The sequence below is a fragment of the Rhamphochromis sp. 'chilingali' genome, assembly GCF_963969265.1.
Source record: "Rhamphochromis sp. 'chilingali' genome assembly, chromosome: 20".
Taxonomy (NCBI): domain Eukaryota; kingdom Metazoa; phylum Chordata; class Actinopteri; order Cichliformes; family Cichlidae; genus Rhamphochromis; species Rhamphochromis sp. 'chilingali'.
The window spans coordinates 23,012,777-23,036,783 of record NC_137947.1 but is presented as its reverse complement, the minus strand read 5'-3'; the positions used below and the strand labels follow the sequence as shown (position 1 = coordinate 23,036,783).

The 24,007-nt window shown below is 39.8% G+C and overlaps 2 protein-coding genes across 2 annotated transcripts; one reads left to right on the top strand and one right to left on the bottom strand.

The window, feature by feature from the left end:
- Positions 1-1,942: 1,942 nt before the first annotated feature.
- On the bottom strand, positions 1,943-8,873 carry abcg8 (ATP-binding cassette, sub-family G (WHITE), member 8; the record flags this gene model as incomplete). Its single annotated transcript, XM_080868925.1, has 13 exons — positions 8,774-8,873; positions 6,815-6,916; positions 6,556-6,703; positions 6,073-6,311; positions 5,682-5,814; positions 4,896-5,165; positions 4,486-4,639; positions 4,094-4,198; positions 3,815-4,014; positions 2,966-3,042; positions 2,550-2,817; positions 2,316-2,443; positions 1,943-2,080 (listed from the first exon to the last, which is right to left on the bottom strand). Exons 1-13 carry the CDS (start codon positions 8,816-8,818, stop codon positions 1,943-1,945), a joined length of 2,007 nt encoding a protein of 668 aa, XP_080725051.1. The 5' UTR covers positions 8,819-8,873.
- A 426-nt stretch (positions 8,874-9,299) lies between these two features.
- On the top strand, positions 9,300-23,754 carry abcg5 (ATP-binding cassette, sub-family G (WHITE), member 5; the record flags this gene model as incomplete). Its single annotated transcript, XM_080869538.1, has 14 exons — positions 9,300-9,466; positions 9,696-9,817; positions 9,960-10,096; positions 12,323-12,421; positions 13,313-13,445; positions 14,689-14,828; positions 17,202-17,331; positions 17,458-17,671; positions 17,889-18,094; positions 21,693-21,831; positions 21,960-22,033; positions 22,174-22,285; positions 22,414-22,526; positions 22,836-23,754. 14 exons carry the CDS (start codon positions 9,300-9,302, stop codon positions 23,018-23,020), a joined length of 1,971 nt encoding a protein of 656 aa, XP_080725664.1. The 3' UTR covers positions 23,021-23,754.
- Between the last annotated feature and the right edge of the window lie 253 nt (positions 23,755-24,007).

Below are 24,007 nucleotides of genomic sequence, written 5' to 3'. Positions count from 1 at the left end.
TGACTAATTTTGAGTCAAAGGTCATAATTAATCTAATGTTGGGCTTTTTCCTCCTTTTTTTATGTAAGGTCATTTCCAGCGGCAGGCTAGAAACAAACACAATTTGGAAATTTATGTTATTAAAGGTCCTTTTCAAAGAAGTGTTGAAGCTCGCAAATATATTAGTGTATGTTTGACTGTTTTTGCAATATTAAAATTATATTTCAAACACTGAAATGCTTGTTTTGGTCTTAAGTTTAAGGTGTGGCTTACATACTATATTTTCAGTGTTCGTGCACTGAAGGTTCCAGGTTTTCCCATCGCACATAATTAGCTACCATATGTTTGTGAATTGAGAAATCTAGCAGGGCCAGGTCTGTAAGTCTGAATTTTGAGTGAGCATAGAAAAATTTTGACTTTCATTGTCGTGTGTGAAGAAAGCTTAGGTATCAATAACAACCAGCTTGTGCAAGGTCAAGGGCACATACCGGGGTCCTGACCTGTTTTTTTTTTTTCCTCCCTTTTTTTGTTCAAGTGATTGGCAACCCCACAATTAGTGTACCTGTGACAGTCTTGAAGCCATGAAACAATAAAATAGGCTCAAACATGCCATCCTACACAGTCTGCTCAGAAAGCTGCATGTGTAGATACATTTTCATGCAAGACATGTAGCCATTGATCTGATCTGGGAGACATTTTGCTTGACTGATAGATGACCTTATGCTGTCTAACCCCAGCTCTCTGCAGCTCTCCTCTAATCGACATTGAACTCTGTGCTGGCCTCAGATATTCCCTAGATATTAATGTAATGCAATGCCCGCAGCCCTCTCAGAGCCAGGCCTTAGATAACACTCACTGGTTTTTCCCCAAGAAGATTGCGGGTTTGTTAAGGTCAGCGGAGCTCATTTGGAAAACAAATTAAGGTACAGAAGAAGGAACTTCTGATGTAAACCAGCATGTTTTCTAAGTTATGCTGATATATAAACTTAATATCCCCCTAATATTTCTGCATAAAGGAGCATTGTGTGTTGCCAAAATAGCCGTGATGCGAAGGATGATACACACAATAAAAGAAAGAAAAATTACACTTCCAGTTTAATTTTCAAGCAGCTGCAGAGCTCCAGTGAACTCCATCGTGTAAGTGAATGTGAAGGCTGAGGATGAGTGCACAAACCAAACATAAACACGCAGAAGTGAGGCATTTTGAGACGATACTTTACTAATTTGGGCTCAAACCACGTTAGAAAAAAGATTTAAGAGGCTTTTGCACCAGTGCAAAAACTCACAGCTTACATAGCATTCAGTCTACACAAGAAGTTTTTTCCGAGTGTGAGTTGGCCTACTAAATTTCTCTTGGTCATCTTTCTTCAGTGCTCAGTATTCTGTCTTAATAATATGCTTAATAACTTCACATATACAAAAAAAAAGATAACGCTGAGAATATCGAAAATGGAACAAGCAAAAGCTGCAGATTGATATCTGCTAAAGTAGCGCTCTAATCATCTGCCATGCCTGGGAAAAAGAGGGCGAACGAGAGAAAAGTTCATTATTTTCAAATCAATGTTACGACAGTCCTCTGCTGCCATCCAGCAGCAGGCAGCGGCACTGCGACTCCAAACTGTTTCATCACCACGCTCAACTTTTTCTTCTGTAAATCTTTTTCTGTTGGCAGATTAAAACCGTAAACGATGGAAGCATTTTGAAATATTTCAGATGAGTAAATATAGTATTTTATGAATATTTTTCCCATTACACAGGTAAAGTTTATGATGCTGAAATTACAAAAATCTAAACATTTTAATCATGCATGCATTTTACTTTTATAGCATTTGAATTAAATGTCTAAAGAGGAATAAAATGGAAAGTTTGGTATCGAAACCAGCCGAACTAGAACCTCCCTTCCACTTATGCAAAATAAAAACCCTGATGATGTCAGAGGGCGTTTGGTTTTTCTCAGTTTTGTTCACCAGTCTTGACTGGACTTCTGCTTGATGAATTTTAGGGACAGGAAATAGAGCACCATGAAGCCCAGACAGACTCCAAGTAGGACCAAGTAGCAAGAGTACAGCGGGTACTGGTTCATGTGCAGGGCCTCCACCACCTGAATGACGTACAGAAAGGATTAGAGGAGAAAAATGTTCATCAAATGGATTTGTCCATTAAAGTAAGAATTAGCAGGTCCTTAAAAACATTAACAGTCCTGATAACTCTCTTATGGTCTGATTTGTTTAGTCCTATAAATCTTAAAGATTTAATATCTGTACAGATAATAGCAAACCTAACAGTAATGTGTAAACAAATCATAACTTGAGTTGAAATGATAGTGTTTAACTCACGTGTATGCCATCAACATTGATAGACATGTTTGCAATGGTGACGGAATAATCGTTGCCTCTGAACTGCACCTGCAGCATGCCCTCAAAACCCCAGCGCATGAATGAGGCATAAGAGAGCCATGATGCCACTGTGGAGACAAAAAACATGAACAAACATTAAATGCTGACCAGCTCATTTTTCTTTCCGAAGCTGTCGCCTGCTGTTTACGGTTTATAACGCAAATAATTCCTCACCAAGCCACAAATTCTCCAGGTTGATAACATAGCCTGCAGTCAAGTAGAAGACGGTGAACAAAGAATTGCCCATGAAGGCAGAAGTCTGCAGGGTGGGAAGCAAAGCAGCTACAAACAGAGCCATGGCCCGGCTGCAGTAAACCATCAGCCACACTAACAAGAAGTTCAGAAGGAAACGGTCTGGCGCCTTGTTAAGTCCTGCCAGCCAATAGATGGGCAGACCATAGACTAATGTGAACACACAGTGTTCTGGTAACTCCCCCAAAACCTGAAAATGGAGAAAAAGCATATATTCAAAAATACACGACAGTCAAGAATGCATAAAACATACTTGTAGTACTATTCAGCATACAGTGACTCCAGCATGGAACAAGACTGGCCCCTGCTGGAGATTCAGTTTTATCACTGGACTTTACCTTGGCAAAGAAGTAAGAGGTCACAGAGTACATGCCGTCCTGCAGCTCGTGGTAAAGCATGGCTCTCTCTGTGTGACCTGCAGAGAGCATTCAGTCTAACGACACTCAGTTCACAATACATGCAGTAGGATCAGCTTCATGAGCTGTATTTAGCCTCAGCCAGGCAGTTTGTTTTTTTCTTAAAAACTAAGATGTCAAAGAGTTGTATTAGGTTAGGGCATGAATATATAGCACAATGTCTCTCTACATAAATGTTATGATACTGGATAAAATGCAGTTTCAGAGATTTTTTTTAATTTTCTCTCTGCAGTTAGAGTCACAGTATTTAATTCTAAGTGAGCCTGGCATCATTTTTCTATCTTTTGGTGTCTTCTGACCTTGACCTGAATTAAACTTGACTTTTTATGGTTATGGCTAGACACCTCTACACTGTACATGTGGCTGGATGTCATAAAGTTCAGGGTTAAAGAACACAAATCTGTCTGATAACTCTGATAATCTTTCCATTCTGAACCATCCTACCTTTACCTGCTCTGTTAAAGTGTTCATCATTAATTCAAAGAATAGAATAGAATAGAATAGAATAGAATAGCCCTTTCGTCATTGCGCATGTACAATGAAATTGTGGACATCTGCAAATGACTGCAAATGCAGAGGTCACAACTTGAAATGCCTTCAGTGATTTTTGCTTTATTTTAAACAGATAATTTTTTTATGATACTTATTACATGTGAACATTTATAACATAAAACACTTAAATAATTTAAAGTAAATGCATAGAGAAATCAAAACACAACCTCAGTGAGACTTATTACTGGCTTTATCCTTTCAAACTGCTTTATTACTCACATTTAGCTATGACGTCCAGCACCACAGCAAATGGGGTGAGAGCTCCGATCATGTAGAGAAGAGACACGGTGTCCTGAATGGACAGGCGGGTTTCTCCTGCCCCGTAGTAGAGAGAGCCGACCAGCAGCGACATGAGGAGGGCCTCGAAGCCGTGAACTAATAGGGTGACCAGGTCTCTGAAGTCATTATACATGTGACGCCTGATGAACAAGAGGAGAGAGGTCAGTGTTCATATTCAGTCACATAGATTTGAGTGCTCCAAAACATTCATGCTCGTACTTGATGAGGGTGTTAAACTGGTGTAGTTTGCCTGGCAGTCTGTTTTCATGCCTGGAAATAGTTATTACTTCATCTTCTTTTCTCTTGCTTGGCTGCTGAGGGCTGCTGTGTGTGGGAAAAAAGAGTAATGGATGGGTTAGTCTGGGTTTTAAAGGTTTGGTCCACAGCTTAAGCATGACCATAAAGGAGTTTTAAGCATCTACAACAGGTAATCACAAAAAACAGTAAATCCCTATATATGGAAAGCTGTAAGCAGAGATATTGTGGTGTTATTTCTTACAAAAAATACAGAAAATCTTATGCTTTATTAGAAAAATGCTGGTTCATTATCACTACTTACTGTTTAAATAAAATTTTAAAAAAGCCAAACTTTCACACAAAAACATGATCACCTGTCGGTTTGCGCTACATCAGTCCCAGCGGCTTTCCACATGTGGTCGTCAGTATCACGAACCTTTTCCATGAACTGCTCAGCCAGAACTCTGGCCCTCTCCAAACACTCGGCTTCTCGCTCTGGACTGCGCCGGTCTATACTGATCAGATCAACTGGATACACACACACACACACATAAAAGACACAGGACACCAACAACATGAGGCTTAAATAGGTTTAAAAGAATGAAAAACACAAAGAGATGTAGTATTTATCATTAAGATGAAAACAAATGCTTCTTTTGCAAAATTAGTGGTAAATTGTTGGGTCCCAGCTTTCCTTAAGTTACCAGTGAGCATGGGGTTGGTAAGAATATGTTATTGCATGCTGGGAAGAAGCACTTAATTCTCTTTTGACACACTTACTAACCATAGTAGTCAGAGGGGTTGCAGTATCGTGGGCAGGGGTGTCCCAGAGCAGTGAAGTAAGGCACCATCTCACGAGCTGCACCGCAGTAAACAGCTGAACCTGAAGACATCAGGACGACGAGGTCGAAGAGCTGAAAGATATCTGATCGAGGCTGGTGGACTGAAAGCAGGACCAGACGATTTCCCCGAGCCAGACGGGACAGTGTGATCACCAAGTTATGAGCGGTAAAGCTGTCTAAACCTGATGTGGGTTCATCCAGGATCAAAATACCTGAGAGGGGAAATAGACCAATCTATCACCTCTGTTAAACCCTGTTCTTTATATAACAGATCTTAACAGTATGAGCTCGAAAATAATAGAGGAATCATGATTGTTAAAGTCAGTAATTAGTCAAATGTGTTTGTTATTCACAGGAAGAAGTGTTACACTCGTGTCACTTCCCAGTAGTTTATAGATGTTCAGAAACGGTATGAAATACCCTGTTTAGAGCTGAAACATTTAAAACTCGCATAAACACAAAGGTTAAAAATGTTATATCTATAGTAACTTTAGAAGTTGCAATAAAAACAACATATATGACACTGATTACACTCAGATGCTAAATGGAAAGGAGGCACTGGAGGTGGGTTGCAAAGTGGCGTATAGAGGACACAATTAAAATAGTGTGCCATATATAAAAGCTGCTGCTTGGATTGGGACTTCAGTTTGAGTCATTGCCCTGTCTTAACAACATAAATGACAGTTCAGGGGACCACATTAATTAATCTCTGTGTTAATATCTCTCACCGGGGTTCCAGAGAAGCTGGACAGCTATGCTGACTCTCCTCCTCTCTCCACCAGAAACCCCTCTGATGTAGTTGTTTCCCACCCTGGTGTGTGCACACTGCCGCAACCGCAGCTCTGCGATAACATCATCCACCTGTGACAGACAGCAACCAGAGACACTGTTAGTCATTGTTATCTGGACACATACAAGCATTCTTATCATTTAACACGTGTTTGTTCAACAAAAACTCTGAAGAGTTTAAAAGGGCATGCCTTAACGAGAATGTGATAAACATGCTGACAACGGCTCTATTATAAAATGGATAAACAAGAACCTGCCAGTCCAAACAATCATGCAAATACTGTTATGGAAATAGTTTGAGTCCCATTTATTGACCAGTCTTAATCTTACCCTCTGGTCCCTTTGAGCCTGTGTGAAGTGAGTGGGCAACCTCAGTTTGGCAACAAAGGAGAGAGTCTCTCGGACGGTGAGGTGAGGAAGAAGCCGATCGTCTTGGCGGACGTGAGCGATGCTTTTCTTGACGAGCTGGGGCGTGTTGTGCTTCCCATTAATTAGAATCTCACCGGACTTCATGATGCCTCCTTCATCCCGACAAGTTATTATGTCCAGCAGAGACGTTTTACCACAACCTGAAAACATATTGAATTCAAGACATTCTCATCTTTGCTTATGTTCAAAAAAACAAACCATAAGCAATATAGAACCGGAGAAATGCATCTATGAGTCTTCCAAATTAGCAGATTTTCTACTTATTTTTACTTAACACACATTTATTCTTCAAGAAAATGCAGTTTTTTCTTTACTGTTCTGGTGGAACAAAGCATATCTATTACTTTATTTAATAAAGCAATACTTCAAACCTTTGTGCATCACCTGAGCTGCCAATAAGGGCCAGCATCTGTCCGCTGTGGACAGTGAGGCTCAGCTTGTTGATGGCTGTCTGCTTATTTCCTTTAATTTCCCACGGCATTTTGAACTCTGACAGCCTCTCGTACCACGGGATCTGAGCTGCTGTATCCACCTGTGAACATAAATACATGTACACGATGAACACCTGCAGCATGTATACACATGAACCAGTCAGGAGCTTGAGAAAACTCATGTAAGATAAGAGCAGGTGACCTATAGTTACCTCATAGCAAAGGTTTTTGACCTCCAGCACATTGCAGCCTCCGCTGTAGGTGAAGTAGAGACTGCTGTCCTCCTCAGATGAGAATAACTCTCTGTCTTGATGCTGTTAATGCGAAGCAAGCAAGTCAATAAGTTTCATACAGACCAGGATACATGTACTAAATGTTTTTATATATATAGACCTATATATACCTTATAAACTATGAGAAACAAGATGTTCTTATTTCAAAGTTTCAAATCAGAATTACAGATATGCTGATTTTACACCACAAAATTGGGTTTAGTTAGTAACAACAAACAGTACAGTAGATAATAAACCTGTGGCCACACATTAGTTGGATGTGATTAGAAAATGTGATTTTGTCTTTTGTCATTTAGTCTTTTATGGAAAAAAATTGTTACACGCATTAACTTGTGTGTTTGATTGTCTACCTGCGTGTGTCTGTTTGTACTGTATGTGCAAATATCTGCCTGTGTGACCAGAGTCCAATTTCAAATAAACCCAATAGTTCAGTTGCAGAAGAAAAAAAATACAAATGTTCAAATTGAGATTAACAGCATCCTGCCACTTAATCTAGTTTACATGGTGTAGATTATAACATACAGTTCTGTTTTAAAATTAACGACTTTTTTAGCCACACATCAAATTTGATCATTTATCACTCATGGAAGCTTCTATAAAATAATAATGTACTGGCTGAAAAAAACAAATACATATTTGTTTTTTTTTACTGATTTTTTTTCATTGTATAGCAAAACGAGGTCGGACATCAGATAGATGTGAAAATGTGAGTCGTGAATGTAATAAAACAAAGAACGCAATTAATACATTTACAACCAAATTAAGCCATTAAACAAATGAGTGAAAAATAATTTGATATTTTACTGAATGTATAAATTAATGAGACACTTAACTGGGCACGATCAAAAATATGTTACAAATCCTGATTTGAACACTGGAAGGAAAAAGGACCTGGATTTCAGTGCTGTAACTGGGAAAGCTTGGTCTGAAACTGGTAAAAGCTGCTGGCAAGCAAACAACTTGGGTTTGCTGGGGTTAGCATATTTAAGCAGTGAGTCTGCGTTGCCTTCTTAACAGAAGTTTATGCATTTCTGGCCATTTGATAGAAAACATTTTTTTATGCTTGAGTAAACGAAACCCAGCAGTGGACATGTTATAGCTAAGCAATAATAACTGAACAGGAAGCCAGTGTAATGACACCAGGAAAGGCAAAAGGTACCAGGTGTGATCGTGACCTTAGTGCCTACCAGACTTCATGTACTGAAGCAGTCTACTCTGGACTTAATGAGTTAAATAATTTTACAAATAACGTTAAATGGTTCATTTGGGTTCTCATTGCATAAACATCCAGATTTCAGAGCATTCTGGTCGCATTTTTAAGGATATTTATCTCGACAAAATGCATCATAGAGTTTGGAAATGTTGTCACTGCTGATCCCGCCGTTGCAACCAGAACATGCCCGATGCAGAAACTGACATAGGAGAAAAACAGAGCTTGCTAAACCATCTATCCATCCATGTGTTTTTCCAACCAATTATCCAATTCAACATTTCCTATTTGAAATTACAGTTTTTTTCTAAATTAATTTGCACTTAAGTGCATTCAGGGAAAAATTCCAGTTTTTCAGCAAAATGTTAAAATGATATATTAGGAAATCAATAAAATTCTTTTCTATAGATAAATAAGTTTGTTTTTTTTAAGAAAAAACAAAAAACCCACGTAAAGTAAAGTTTCTAGTACTGGTTGAGCACACTAGTGATCATAAATTGATTTAGGTTACTTCAGATTAGTTAATAAAATCCCATGTTATACTCAGTCAAAGAGAGGAGTTTAATGGCTGGTAGGGCTATAAATAAAGTAAAACAGCACAAAGTTAAGACCTGGATTGGTCATTTTCTTTAGGAGAGCTAAGATTTGCATATTTTGACCTGACAAACCTGTGAGTAGTCGTTTGTGTGTATAAGGTCACTGCCATTGTCCATGGTTAAAATTTGCAGGTTAGAGAGGTCAATACTCCTCTTTTCCTCTTCTGTTAGGGTCTTTATTTTCCTCTCTGTCTGCTGCTTTGTGTCTCCAGTTGTTCACGTCCTCCTGAAGATCTTCTCCCTTCTAGTTCACAATTCTTTCTTCTTGAAGCATCCGAGTTCATGTCATGTCAGTTCGCCCTCTGCTTTATCCTGTCAGTCACAGCTTTTTTGGGAAGCAGCCGACAATACGAGGACTGAGTCCACACTGAAGGGCTGTGAACTGACTTAGCATGTGTGCTTTTTGTCTTCATTATACAACCTTTGATCAAAGTTCTCTGAGATAACATGACATTTGCTGCGCTCACGCTTCCAGAGAGTCACTACTGATCTCGCATTTCTGCTGTGTGCAGGCAACAGGCGCAGAAGACAAAGTCTGGGACTGAAACAATATGAACAATCTGATGTGAAACAGATTTGACACAGACCTGGAGGAGACATGAACAGATTTTATTCAATGCAGATGGAGGAGCCGCAGAACGGGAAAGTAAAAGAGTCCTTCAGGTTTGTGGCGGAGGTGAAGAAAGATGTGTGGAGAGACAGCAGAGAGGAGCAATCAGAGCCCACCTGTTCTCTAAGTGTCAGAAAGATCTCCTACACAGTCAGGTAAGTGCTGCTGACAACCAACACGAGTAACTCAAAAACAGACTCAGAGAATTTAACTTAATTTACTCATTATTACTTGACTGTGATTGTCTGATTATCTGATTGTTCATAAAGAGCTGATTCTTCCCACAGCCGAGATAGACATCGTGTTGAAAAAAAATAAAATACTAATATCAAAAATACTGTCCTTGTCCTTAAGCGTGTGTGCATATATACGTGTGTTTCACAGTGAACGTGTGGGTCCGTGGTGGGACTTACCCTCCTACAGGAAACGATGGACTCGTCAGATCCTGAATGATGTCTCCTTTCATGTTGACAGTGGGCAGATCATGGGCATACTGGGCAACTCAGGTTCGAGGTTCAGTTCAATCCAAGAGCCAAATGTTTAAAGTGAAAAAGAAATACAACGTTTTTTATCAGGAAGCGTTAAAAATCAGTTAAATCATGAGTGTTTTATGCATATGTGTCTTTATCTGCACTTTTCATTATAAAGGCTCAGGAAAAACCACATTGCTGGATGCCATCTCAGGGCGGATTGGGAACCAGGGCACGCTGCTGGGAGAAGTCTTCGTTAATGGTAGAAAACTGAAGCAAGAGCAGTATCAGGACTGCTTCTCCTATGTGCTGCAGGTAAGACAAAGAAACGTCCACGCATCAAGATTTAACTCATAGCTTTTACTTATTATCCCAGTATTGCATTTCTATTGATACAATATTGATATAATAAGCATTCATAAATAATTAAAAGTAATATTAATGTTAATATTACATAGTGTTATATGTGTTAATATTATAAACATATAAAATATTATGTGTTAATAACTATTAGGTTACATATAGGTATTACATAAATTACATACAATAAATGTTAAAATAACACAACAATTGTGTTTAAGTTAAATTAACAGACTTTTATTTACACTTATAAGAAAATTGTTTCTCTGTTTAAGTTAATAAAAGCCTTGGGTTGCTTAATATCCTTAACTACCATATCAATTTTGACATTTTTAAACTCGTCATACGCTTTTCTGTTGCTTTATTACAAAAAACATGTACATTTATAAACAATTTACTGTGTAATTTTAAACAGCTGCATAAAAAGCACATTTAAATGGTAATAATATACACAGAAACAAAAGAAAAGCGGTCTAAGACTGCATGACCTCCATACTTTGTTCAAATTTCGGATTCTAATCCTTTCACAACATCAGTTTTTTGGGGGTCAGGAGTTCGAGTGGTTCGATCACTGGATCCTCACGTTCAATATTTGGCCAAAGTGTCATTGTGTAAATACTGAACCCTGGTTTAAAATCACTGCACACCTGAATGATCAACGGTTCAACAAAAAACTTCCTCTATTACTGTTTAAGTTTATTATTAATTATTATTACATTTATTAAGTTGCATACTCTCGCACACACTCAGATGTGCATGCTAGCTAGTGACCGCTTCACACGAGTGGATGGAAAGGGTAAGGCTAAAATAAAATATCAGTTTGACAAACTGAATCCTTAGTAACGTCCAAAAAGCCTCTAAACATTTTTTTTTCACAAAAAAATAAATACAATAATTTCCAGCTACATCTACACAAGTCAAAAGAGGGTCCACAGGCATTCACCAAACATTACAGATACTGAACCCCAAACTGACTCCAGTGCATCCATTAGAGTGTCAGTGTGTGCATAGTAGTAAGACATACCTTCACAATGGTAAAGAATTCATGGATTGAAACCCAAATGAAATTTAAAAGATGGGCCCAATCCCATCTTTTAAATTTTGAGCAATCCTGCTAACAATCAGATGGATAACAAACAAAAAGTCAAAGCAGTTGAAATTACATGACTTCTAATAAAGGACAATTTATTCCCAATTCATAATTGTCACAATTGTCACTTAACAGAAGTTGAAACCCAGCAGTGGACGTGTTAGACAAATGATTAATGGGAGACTGAACAGAGTTTAAAGTAATTAGCAAATAAGTTCATGCACATTTCACTTTCCTGTAGTTCACACAAACACTCATTAAACTTTCCACTACAGTTTCAACTGCAGCTGGCCTCATGCACATAGCCTGTATGTATTTAGTTTTGCCTGTGGTTGTACAAACCGCCACAAACTCAATGAACATTCTGCAGTAACTCCTGAAAAGCTGCCCTGGCCTCCGTATGAAATTAACTTAAGACCCCTGATAGCCTCCTCATATATGTAATCTCGCAATGAGAGGTGCTCAAGTGTATCCAAAGCCTGAATTAAAAACACTGGTTTAAAACCAGCCTTGCTTCTTTTCAAATCATCTCTCCCCTCTAGTTGATAGCTCCCCCTTCTGCTCTCTAAGCCTCGTCATTAACTTCCGCTGCTAAGCTGTAGATGAGGAGGTGATATGAGCTCCTCATATTAAAGTCATTCAGATGAGAGAATAAGGAGAAGTGGGATTGGGAGGCGCCATGTGTTAATTGAAGCAGGCAGCAGGTTCAGCTGGTTTAAGTCATGCGCCTGTGCCTGTGTGTATGCACACATCTGAGGCAAAGGTATATTACAGATGGGTCGCACTGGCATATATGAACATAGACGTTTGTGAGGATATACCGGTATGCTCACTGTACGGGGATGTGCTACAAAGATGCTATAGATGGAGAGAGTGTGACATAAAAGTATCCAGTCCAAACATATACTTCCATTTGTTTACTGATGACCACTCAAGAGAAATACTGAGATGTTTTCTTAATCCATCTCCTTGAGGAATAGAGGTGGTAGTTTCTAGTTTTAAGGTGACCAAATCACAATTTACAGTGTTTTTTTGTGTCTAGTTTCTTTTCTGTTAATGCCCTGTTTTCTCTTTCTACCATTCTTTTCCAGAGCGATAACTTGCTGAGTTATCTGACAGTGGAGGAGACTCTGACCTACACAGCTCAGCTGGCCCTGCGGAAACGCTCGGCTGAAGCTATCAAGAAAAAGGTGACTTTAGAGCTGCGTCTGGGTATTTCTTCCATTATTTTCTTAAACCTGGCATCTCTGCCTGCTACAGAACATATCCCAAAAAATAAATAAATAAATAAATTACAGGCTGATGGATATCAGTATCCACTAAGATGTCAGCACACAAACAGTTTCAGTGCTTATTTGGATGATCAGCTTAATCTTAGAAGGTGCATTGCTGTGTTGTTTTATATTTTAGGTTAGTTAAGTATGGCTGAGTTATTGCTTCACAGAGAGTCGTGTGCAGCATCAAGATGACTGAGAATGTGTTACAATTTGTTACAGATCTCTTTGCTTACAGCACATAAATGCTGCAAATGCCCATTTTTTAAAAAAGAGTACCTGACCTGACATTTAAGAACGGCAGGTCAGTTGTTCTCAGCCTAATATTTTGTTTGAGTCCCTCGCTCTGAAATATTTCCAAACTGTAAAAACAGGAAAATATTGCTTCTCCTAATCTTGTGGAGCAAATACACTCATCAAGGTCTAATGAAGCTCATGTGGTGCTTGGCACCAGCAGTGGGTCCTTTGGATCTTGTAAGTTTAAAGTGGAAACAAGATGAGTTTTTTTCTGGTGCTGGTTGCTTCTAGTTTTTTCTTTCTTGTTCTTTTGAACATTATTTTTTTAGACTGTGTAGATTGTTGCTGAGGTCAGACTCAAACCCCTGAGCAAATTTCTGAGTATTGTTCCCATGAGCAGGGTGATTATTTGAAGAGTTCACAGCAAATCTTTTCATAATAATGAGGGGATTTTATTCCAAAGTTTTAGCTGATCAATGTATAATATCTCCTGCAGGCCCTTTTTTAGTAGATTTGCTAATAGTTGTAACTCTTGTCTCACCTGAACCTTGACTTCTGGCTCCCATGTAGGTGTCAGCAGTGATGGCTGAGCTGAGCCTTAGTCACGTGGCCCACAGTGTTATTGGAGGTCAGGTTTTCCCTGGGATCTCCGGGGGTGAGCGCCGAAGGGTCTCCATTGCCAGTCAGTTACTTCAGGACCCAAGTGAGTAGTGCACCTCAGGAGATCACCTGAGGAGATTTACACAAGTTCATCTCTGACCAACCTGTTTCCTCCAAAGCAAACATTTGCTGTCGGTTTATATCAAAATAATGAGGTGACGCAGAGTAAAAGTCATTAATCACTCAAATCTTCACTTTTAATAGATGTAAAATAGATAATAAGAGGGATTAGAAGTGATTTTCAAAGACTTTGGCAGATAAAAGAAAATAATTATATATAACATGCTTTCATAAAATGTTTCAAAATATGCCTTTGGTGGAGTCGTGAAAAGGAAAGTTTCAATGAGGTTGTGTCTGAACTTTGACTGGGCCATTGCACCACCTTGATTATTTTCTTTTTCAGTCATTCTGTTGTAGATTTGCTGCTGCTTGTTTGTCAGACTAGCAAACTGCCAAAACAGGACTGCATATAGTCCCATGAAAACTTTCTTTTTTCCCACGACTGTGGGAGAATGCAGCAGAGGGAGGCAGAAGGATCAGACGCATTAGAACAGTGGAAAGTTCACCACATAACCTGTCTCTCCCCAGAAGAGTTATGAAGTCCACACTGGAGAAAAACAAAAGGATCTAAGTGAGACAGGAGTAAGAAGAGACAGAGAAAAGGGAGAGATGGAGAAGAGTAATAAAGGACTGGGTTATCACACCGTAAGGGGAATGAGCAGAAGCCCACCTCAGTGTGTGTGTGTGTGTGTGTGTGTGTGTGTGTGTGTGTGTGTGTGTGTGTGTGTGTGTGTGTGTGTGTGTGTGTGTGTGTGTGTGTGTATCCCAGGTGTAGTTTATCAGGACTTCAGTCCTCTGGGGAGGATGGAGGGTCTCAGTCCTCATTCAGGATTAAAATGCCCATGAACACACTCACACACACACACAGAGTCACACACAGAGTAATGAGGAGTTCCCATTCGGTGACTCTCCAATCAACCAGGAAATGAATTAATCTCACAATTAAAGTATCTGCTAATTCCACTCTGCTTTCATAATGCGAAGAGCCAATCTTTTAATTGTCCTAATTAGAGTAATTAACTAAAAAAAAGAGAACTCACTTATCTCCGCAAGTTAAGTCGGCTCCACAGAGAGTCCTGCAATGTGCCACTTAATAGAAAGTACATCTGAGAGTTTTTACTTAGAAGGAAAAAGTTATTGTCCTGCCTTTCACTTATTCTCAGTGTTTCACTGCGTGACAAACCTGCAGTGACAGCAGTGATGTCATTGGGATGCTGTCGTTGCAGGGGTGATCCTATTGGATGAGCCGACCACTGGTCTGGACAGCATGACCGCCAATCAGATTGTAGTGCTGTTGGCAGAGCTGGCCAGGAGAGACCGTATCGTCATAGTAACTATCCACCAACCACGCTCTGAGCTCTTCAGGGTGGGTTTTTGAGAAGAACTGGTGAAAAAGAGAATGAATGGCTTGTAGAGTCAAACTCACACCTATGTGCCAACATCAGCTACATTTATCTAACTCACAGCTAAAGAACTTGTTTTGTTTTTTTATCAGAATTACACCACTTCATATATTAGACACATATTAAGAAAACATTTTGGTTACACTGTACACATGAGTCTTTGATCCTTTGATAGTGAATGTTTTGTGAAAAGTTGCATGCTGATGGAATCAAAGGAGCTTGAAAAGAAAAGCGTCTGGACTTCTTTAAGTTGCTTGAAGACGTTTCACCTCTCATCCGAGAAGCTTCTTCAGTTCTAAGGTCAAATGGCGGAGAGTCCCAGATATAAACCCAGTGGGAGTATCCCGCCAAAGAGGGACAAAAGGACCCCTGATGATCCTCTAATCATCTGAGCCAAGGTGTGAAAATGGGTGTGGGTCCCAATCAGCCAGAGTTTTGGGTGAGTTCATTGTGAAACCTGGCCCCACCTTATCATGCGAATTCCTGAGGTCAGATGGCCCAGGATGTGAGTGGGCGTTAAGGCGTCTGGGGAGGGATCTCAAAACTGGATTATAGATGGCAGAGAGTTGGTGTCGTAAACCACCGCCTGTTCAAAGATGGTCGCTCACAGTGGACATAGATGGCTTCTTTCACTCCTCTTTCAAACCATCTGTCCTCTCTGTCCAAAATGTGAACGTTGACATCCTCGAAAGAGTGTCCTTTGACCTTAAGATGCAGATGGACTGCTGAGTCTTGTCCTGTGGAGGTGGCTCTTCTGTGTTGTGCCATGCGCTTGTGAAGTGGCTGTTTGGTCTCTCCAATGTAGAGGTCTGGGCATTCCTCGCTGCACTGTACAGCATACACCACGTTGTTAAGTTTGTGTTTTGGAGTTTTGTCTTTCAGGTGAACCAGTTTTTGTCTGAGTGTGTTGCTGGGTCTGAAATGCACCGGGATGTCATGCTTGGAGAAAACTCTCCTGAGTTTTTCTGATACACCGGCTACATAGGGGATGACAATGTTGTTGCGTCTGTCTTTCTTATCCTCCCTCGCTGGTGTCTGATCTTCTTTTCTGTGCCTCTTTGCTGACTTTATGAACGCCCATTTAGGATAACTGCATGTTTTGAGTGCTTCCTTTACATGTGTTCCTTCTTTTTTCCCTTCAGGCTTAGAGGGAACATGTTCTGCCCGGTGGTGTAGGGTCCTAATCACTCCAAGTTTGTGTTCCAGAGGGTGATGGGAGTCAAAGGGGAGGTACTGGTCCGTGTGTGTGGGCTTCCGGTAAACTTCGATGTTGAGGTTGCCGTTCTCTTCAATGTGCACAGCGCAGTCCAGGAAAGGCAAACAGTCGTCCTTTGTGTCTTCCCTGGTGAACTTGATGTTTTCATCCACGGCGTTAATGTGCGCAGTGAAGGATTCCACTTCTTGTGTCTTGATTTTGACCCAGGTGTCGTCTACATATCTGTACCAGTGGCTGGGTACTCTTCCTTTGAAAGAGCCAAGAGCCTTCCTTTCCACTTCCTCCATGTAAAGGTTGGCTACAATAGGTGACACGGGGGAGCCCATGGCACAGCCATGTTTTTGTCTTTAGAAGCCTTCGTTGTATTTGAAGTATGTTGTGGTAAGGCAGAGGTCTAACAGTGTGCAGATCTGATCGGGTGTGAAGTTGGTCCTGTCTTCTAAGGAGCTGTCTTCTTGTAGTCATTTTCTGACAGTCTCCATGGCCGCTGTGGTGGGTATGCAAGTGAAGAGAGAGACTACATCAAAGGACCCCATGGTTTCATCTGGGTCCAGGGTAAGTTTCTGAACCTTGTCGGTGAAGTCGGTGGAGTTCTTGATGTGGTGTGGGGTGTTCCCCACGAGAGGAGCAAGGATGGTAGCAAGGTGTTTTGCAATGTTATAAGTGGCTGAGTTTATGCTACTGACTATGGGTCTGAGTGGGACACCTTCCTTGTGGAGGTCAGGGGCCAGGTTTCACAATGAGCTCACCCGAAACCCTGGCTGATTGGGACCCACATCCATTTTCACACCTTGGCTCAGATGATTAGAGGATCATCAGGGGATCCTTCTGTCCCTCTTTGGTGGGGGGGGGGATACTCCCACTGGGTTTAAATCTGGGACTCTCCACCATTTGACCTTAGAACTGAAGAAGCTTCTCGGATGAGAGGTGAAACATCTTCAAGCAACTTAAAGAACTCCAGACGCTTTTCTTTGCGAGCTCCTGTGACAGAAACATCTTCAAGCAACTTAAAGAAGTCCAGACGCTTTTCTTTGCGAGCTCCTGTGACAACGATGACTGAGAACCTTCACAGACATGCTGATGGAATAATATTGTTTCTTTGTGTGTGTCTACCTCCAAGGTGTTCAACAGGATAGCTATAATGAGTCGTGGGGAGCTAGTATTTTGTGGACAAACAGAAGAGATGGTGGATTTCTTCAGCCAATGTGGATATGAGTGTCCAGAGTACTGCAACCCCTTTGACATCTATGGTACAGTATGACAGGACCCAGCACACTGCACGGTGTTGTGTTTTTATTATAAGTCTTCTTTTTTTTTTAAAAAAAGATGATTTTTCCATAGCTTGAACATTAAAAATTCAATTTGATGTCAAACAGTTGACTTCACCTCAGTGGACACACGCAGCAGCGAGAGGGAGGCAGCCACATTCACTCGCATGCATGAAATCACTTCAGCCTATCAGAGGTCTACCATCTACCAGAGCATGCTGGAAAAAATGGAGCAGAGCTTGCAGAAATCAGACAAGCCCGCCATACCCTTTAAGAGCAAAGAGTCACCCAGCGGTGCTGCCAAACTTGGAGTTCTCCTCAGGTCAGTGTGCTTGTACACACCACCCATAAATCACTATTTAAAACTGAAATATGATCACAATATTCCAGGTACAAATTACAAATGTCACTTAGTGTGCTGCTTTATAAAAGACATGTAACATATACAGATTACTTCCATGCATCATGATGATTTTTTTGTAGGGTATCAGTAGGTAAAACATTTGCTCATTAATTTTGCCTTTCTGTTCTGTGTGCAGGCGCACAGTAAGAAACCTGTCCAGAGACAGGATGGGTGTTCTGATGCGTCTATCCCAGAACCTGATTTATGGTCTGTTTGTGGCCTTCTTCGTCATACATTTAGACATCGACGTCACTAAGGGTGCTGTGCAGGACCGCATCGGCATAATCTATCAGAGCATCGGTGCTTCACCATACACGGGCATGCTGAACGCCGTCGCTCTCTGTGAGTTCCGCCAACACCAAACATCTGCTCACCAGGATGAATTAGTACATTTACATTTGCACGTCCCAAACACCAGGATGTTGCCTGACAGTTTTATATTAAAAAAAAAAGAGGAAGCTGGATAAAAACTTTGAGTCAGTAACTTGAAAACATGATTTTTTTCTTATTCAAAGACTAAATTAAAACATAACTCAGAAGCAGCTTTGCTCAGTACTAGTACTGACTCTTGATTCAGGATAATGTTGGCTTCCTTCTCTTGGACAGACAGATCCAATGAAGAGCTAATAAAAGCAGTTTCAACACTTGGAATCAACTCCAGATTCCTTTATCCGCTTATAGAAAACACACACACACAGAGGGATTAGGTATCAATTAATTTTGAACTTCTGAAAATATCTCAAATTGACTTTAATTCCTAATCAGCTAAACGCAATACTCTTGTTCAAACCCTTGAATTAAAGCTGAATATCTGCACTTCAATGACATCGTGACTAAATTGCACTGTTTGACCACTGTGGTGGTGTACCGAAACAAAATCACAAAAAATGTATCACTGTTTGAAAATGTATGGACTTAACTGTATAAAATGCTGAAAATAACAATTAGACAAGACAAAAGACAAAATGTGAATGTCGACTTTGTTGTCCATACATTCACTTAATCTATGTGACGTTACAGCACATCTCTGTGCATGTTTCTAACAACATTTAATCCACGAGGTGGGTACTTGTTAGTTCTGTGAAATGGATATGAGGCATGTTTATCGCAGCTGTGTGTGAGGCCACTTCCCCCTGATTCAGTTGTAAAATCACTTTAATTTCTTACTTACTTTTGTCACCTTTGGCAAAACTGTGTAAAGTCTAGCTTAATCTTGGATGTTAAAGGTATGTAGACTATTGGAGATAAGAATACATGAAAGAAAAAATGTCTATTAGAAGACCGTGCATGAAGTCATACTTTAGTTGCTGAGGAGATCCTTCAGTTTACATATTTGAAATGATCATTGGGTGTTCATGACCTTTAATCTGTTCAGAGCTCAATGAACCCGAGTGCCATTTTACCTACAAACCTAGAGAACCTACAATACAGTACAATATTGTGTGCACATAGATTTCCATGATTAACAGTTTTATGGGTTTTTTAATAATGCATGCTTTGACTTAAGATAACATCAAATACAGGGAGAGAAAAATTTGCACTAAGTCTCCTGTCAGCATTTTATAAACTACAACCACAGCAGTGTCTTGATCTTTTATAGAGGACTTGTGACCGCCTTTTAACCCACTTTATTTTTAATGTCAGAGAGATTTATGATTTTTATTTGTGGTTTAACAAATAATTTGGTCGTTAGTGGCTTTGTTCAATATCTGGGAGACTTATTTAATGAGTGAAAAAGTAAGGTTAAGAAAAGGACAACAATCAATAGACAAAATAAAATACAACTATTTCCAAAAAGGCTCTATTGGAATGTGGGTTTCAGTGATAGGAATGGATGAATGAATCATCTTGGCTGTATTTCCTTACTGTCGGTGACACCCTTCGTCATTTACAAGGTTTTATCAAAACATAATAAAAATGTTCCAGTTCTTGCCAGATCTGACAGGTAGAGATAAACCTCAGATGAAAAACAACACTTGACATATCACACAGTGTCATCATATAGGCCAGAAAGCAGAAGCACTTTGTAAAAAATTGAGTACACCATGATTCAGTAGCTTGTAAAACCACCTTTAGCAGTCTTACTACATCAGTCTCTCACACGGAGGGATTTTTTGAACACTATTCTTTACAGCATTGCTTCAGTTCATTGAGGTTTGCAGGCATTTGTCTCTAGAGAGCCATTCTGTTAGAGATTTGCTGCTGAGCTTGGGATCATTGTCCTATTATTCTGTTAGCCAAGCTGTAGCTGTAAGACTGTCAGTCTGACTCAAACCAAATCAAATGCCCTCCACTCCCACAGCTGACAGTTAATAGGTGTTTGTGTGGATATGTTGTGTTTGGATTTCTCAGAATGTGACACTGTGCCTTACAGCCAAACATCTCCACCAAGGACATTGTTCCAGATGTCTCGTGGTGTCTTCAGCTGCAACTTTAAACCTACAGTACACTGTGCTGCCATGTAGAGAGAAGAGATTTTCCCCTGGAAACCCTTTTTAAACAAGCCATACTTGATCAGTCTACTTTTCTTTGTGTGCGTGTGTGTGTGTGTGTGTGTGTGTGTGTGTGTGTGTGTGTGTGTGTGTGTGTGTGCTGTCTTGAACGTAAACTTTTAACTATTTTATGCTAACCGGGCTCAGTAGAGTCTGAATTGCAGCTGTGGGGTTTTTTGCAGTTTCCATGAGCATAGAAAATAAATTTGCTCCGACGTCCACTCCTGGGAAGGCTGCCAACTGTTTTGAACTCTTTCTCACTGTAGAATGATGTCTTTATAAGCCTATAATAATTACTTCTTAAAGATTATATCTAACATCTTTATTGTTTGGCATAGATAGGGATGATTGGACATGCTGATGTTTAATTAACTGTGTGCATTTGATCATCAGCACCTACCTGCTACTTACCTCCTTAATTCCTTTGGCAGTAGTAAAGATGTACTTAGTTTTTCATGTACTGCTTCTGCATTTTGGTTTAGTTAATAATAACATGGTGCAATATGTCATCTGTTGTTTTTAATCTGCGCTTGTATTTACCTAATTTGGAGGACCAGATGATTTTTATTATGTCTTGATATATAAAACCTAAGAGAGTATACTTTCTCTTTCCTATGACTGTATCAACATAGTCTAAAATCTTGGCTTCAGGTCTCCAGCCCTCACAGACACTGAGGAGAATAGATGTGATAAACGATTGGGCTGAGCTGAAGTCAGCCTCTGTAAACACTCAAACAATCAGAGGTTGTGCTTGGGGATATCATTGTGACCTTCAGTCTCAGAGATAACAACTGATAGGATTCAATGAAAAGCTTTTTTTTTTTTTTTTTTTTAAAGAAACAGGCCCATCAAGTTGTCTTGGTAAATTCTTGGCATAAAAACAAGAACACCTGAAATATGGAGCGATTGCAAAAATGCATAATCGCCATCATCCTGTTAAAGGAAAGCCCTTTTGATATATTTTGTTTTCATATGCATGCTTTCAGTTATGAGACAATAGAACAGAATGAACTGTTCATTATAATATGCAGATTTTAAAGTACTGGAACTGAATGAAATATGGAAAAGGTAAAACTCCACTTAAGAAATTTTTCTGGGTTTTGTACTCTTGAAATCATCATATTTTTCCCAGTTTAATGTAAATTTAAAAACTGCAAGCAAAACAACATTAAGCCTTTTATACATACATGTGCATGTGCACAATCACTCAGCATTATTATATCCCTTGAATAATCAGTCTCAGATTTGGCAGGCATCAATATTTGACAGTATTCATTTATCTAATTTATATCTATTAAATATAATAAAGTTACTCTTTAAAAAATAAAGGAATAGGGTCAGGGTTTGTTTTTTGTTGGGTTTTTTTTTCAGATTTGGTTGATTTTATATCGAATGGACCAGAAGTCACTTTTATCTTTTTTGCACCCTTTCTGTTTTTATACTCACAGTCCCAGCATTGCGAGCCATCGGTGATCAGGAGAGTCAGGATGGACTCTACACTAAATGGCAAATGTTCTTGGCCTACATCTTCCACATCCTGCCCCTCAGCATCCTGAGTGTCTTCATCTTCACCTCCTTCCTTTACTGGTTGGTCATAAACTTGATGTGTTTTTGTGTTGGCGGTGGAAGAAGCACATTTATCCACTCAAGGATTTTGGTTTCATAGTCATCAATGTCTCTCCTGTGTGATTGTCTCTGCCTTGCTTTGCTCTCAGGACAGTGGGGATGCATCCGGAAGGTTTGCGCTTCCTGTGTTTCACTGCTGTAGTTCTGGTGCCGCATGTTATAGGTGAGCCAATTAAATAAAAGGGTAAAGTGCTATTTTGGGGGGCACAAATTGGTTGAATGCATTTAATAGCCACGTTTCCACTTTCTTTATCTTTTAGCTGCACATATTCATGTTTGTTTGTTTTTTTCCACTCTCATCAGGTGAGTTGCTGACTGTGGTGCTACTAGGTGTGGTCCAAGACCCTAACATGGTCAACACTGGAATGGCTCTACTCAATATTGCAGGGATAGTGGTGGGATCTGGCTTTCTAAGGTAAAATCCCAAATATGCTTAACTTTATGATGAGAAAACTTGTGATTTAGAATTTATTGAAAATGAAGGTATAATAATGCTAACTCTCAGGACATATGCTCACTTTCCTCTCCTCTTCTTTGCAACAGGAGCACCCAGCAGATGCCACAGGTCTTTCAGTGGCTCAGTTACCTGACTTTCCAGAAGTACAGCTGTGAGCTGCTCATAGTCACGGAGTTTCATGGTCTCCAGTTCACATGCAGTAAGTTCATTTTTAACATGGGATCATCCTATGCTAGAGGGAATGCTATTTTGTTAATTTGGCCAATATCTACACTATTCTGCGAGTAGTGTAGAGGATAAAGCAGGAAAGATCATTAGAAATAACTGATTTCAATTATCTGTCTTACATTTGATCTTTCTGCTATTGGTCCTTTTAAGACTGATTTATAAAGGATGGGTTCAGGATCAGTGGTCAAAGTCACTCAGCAGCACTTACAGTCATTTAGACTAAAAGGCACTTTCAGAAGATGAAATCTCTTAACACTTTTTTGTGTTTTTGTGATTACAGATAATTCCACATCTTTGCCGGGAGCTTGTGTGGTCACCCATGGCAATCAGATCATTGAGGAGGGTTATCCTGGCGCATTGTCCCGATACACACTAGACTTTGTTCTCCTCTACGCTTTCCTGCCTGCTCTGCTGCTGCTGGGCATAATTAGCTTTAAGATCAGGGACAAGGTTGTGCGTCACTAAGCCCACAAACACACCTTTGTGGGTAAAATCTTCTTTTTAAGTTAAGCTTATAAAGCATTTATGTTATGAAATTCACTATTCAGAGATGACCTACACCCACCACTGTATTAGGTACACCGTACCCTTTTTGCTTTCTTGATAATAAAGGGATGGACATTTTCAGCAATACTCAACAGACTGTTTAAATGATGGCCACCTGGTAGCAGCCCAAAGTGTGCTAGGAAAATAAATTACACCACCAGCAACAAACTCAACCACTGATATAAGACAGGATTCATGTTTAGTTTTTGTTGCTGATTATGCCAAATGTTGACCCTACCATGCAAATGTCATAGCAGAAATCCAGACTTTTGGTGAGTTTGTGTGATTTGTACCCTCGGTTTCTCTTTTCTAAGCTGACTGGAGTGGCACATGATGCCACTGAAGCCCAATTGCTTTAAGGTTTGACGTGTTACGCATTCAGAGATGCACTTCTGCTTATCATAACGAGCGCTTTTGAGTTACTGTTGCTTTCCTATCAGTTTGAGGCATTCTGAGAATCAAAAAGCCATATTTTCTTTTTCAGAACATTCTCCTTAAACCCAAGAGATGGTTGCACTGGAAAATCCTAGTAGATCAGCAGTTTTAGAAACGCTTCGACCTGCCTATCTGGCACCAACAACTATGTCATGATCAAAGTCGCTTAAATCCTCTTACTTTCAAATGCACGCTTTGAATTTCAATGTCTTACATTGTTACCACGTGATTATCAGATTAAACATTTGTGTTAAAGCACTTTAACAGGTATACCTAATAAAGTGGTAGTATAAGCACTTAGAATAAGTTTAAATGTTTACACTTGATGCACACAATGTAGGACAGCACGGTTTATCTCTGTTCACTGGGATGAAGCCATGCACATTAAAACACTTAAACATCTGCAGATGTTCTGTAAACTACTTGAAACATGTTACCTGAAAAACGAGCATGTTTATGGCATGTACAGTT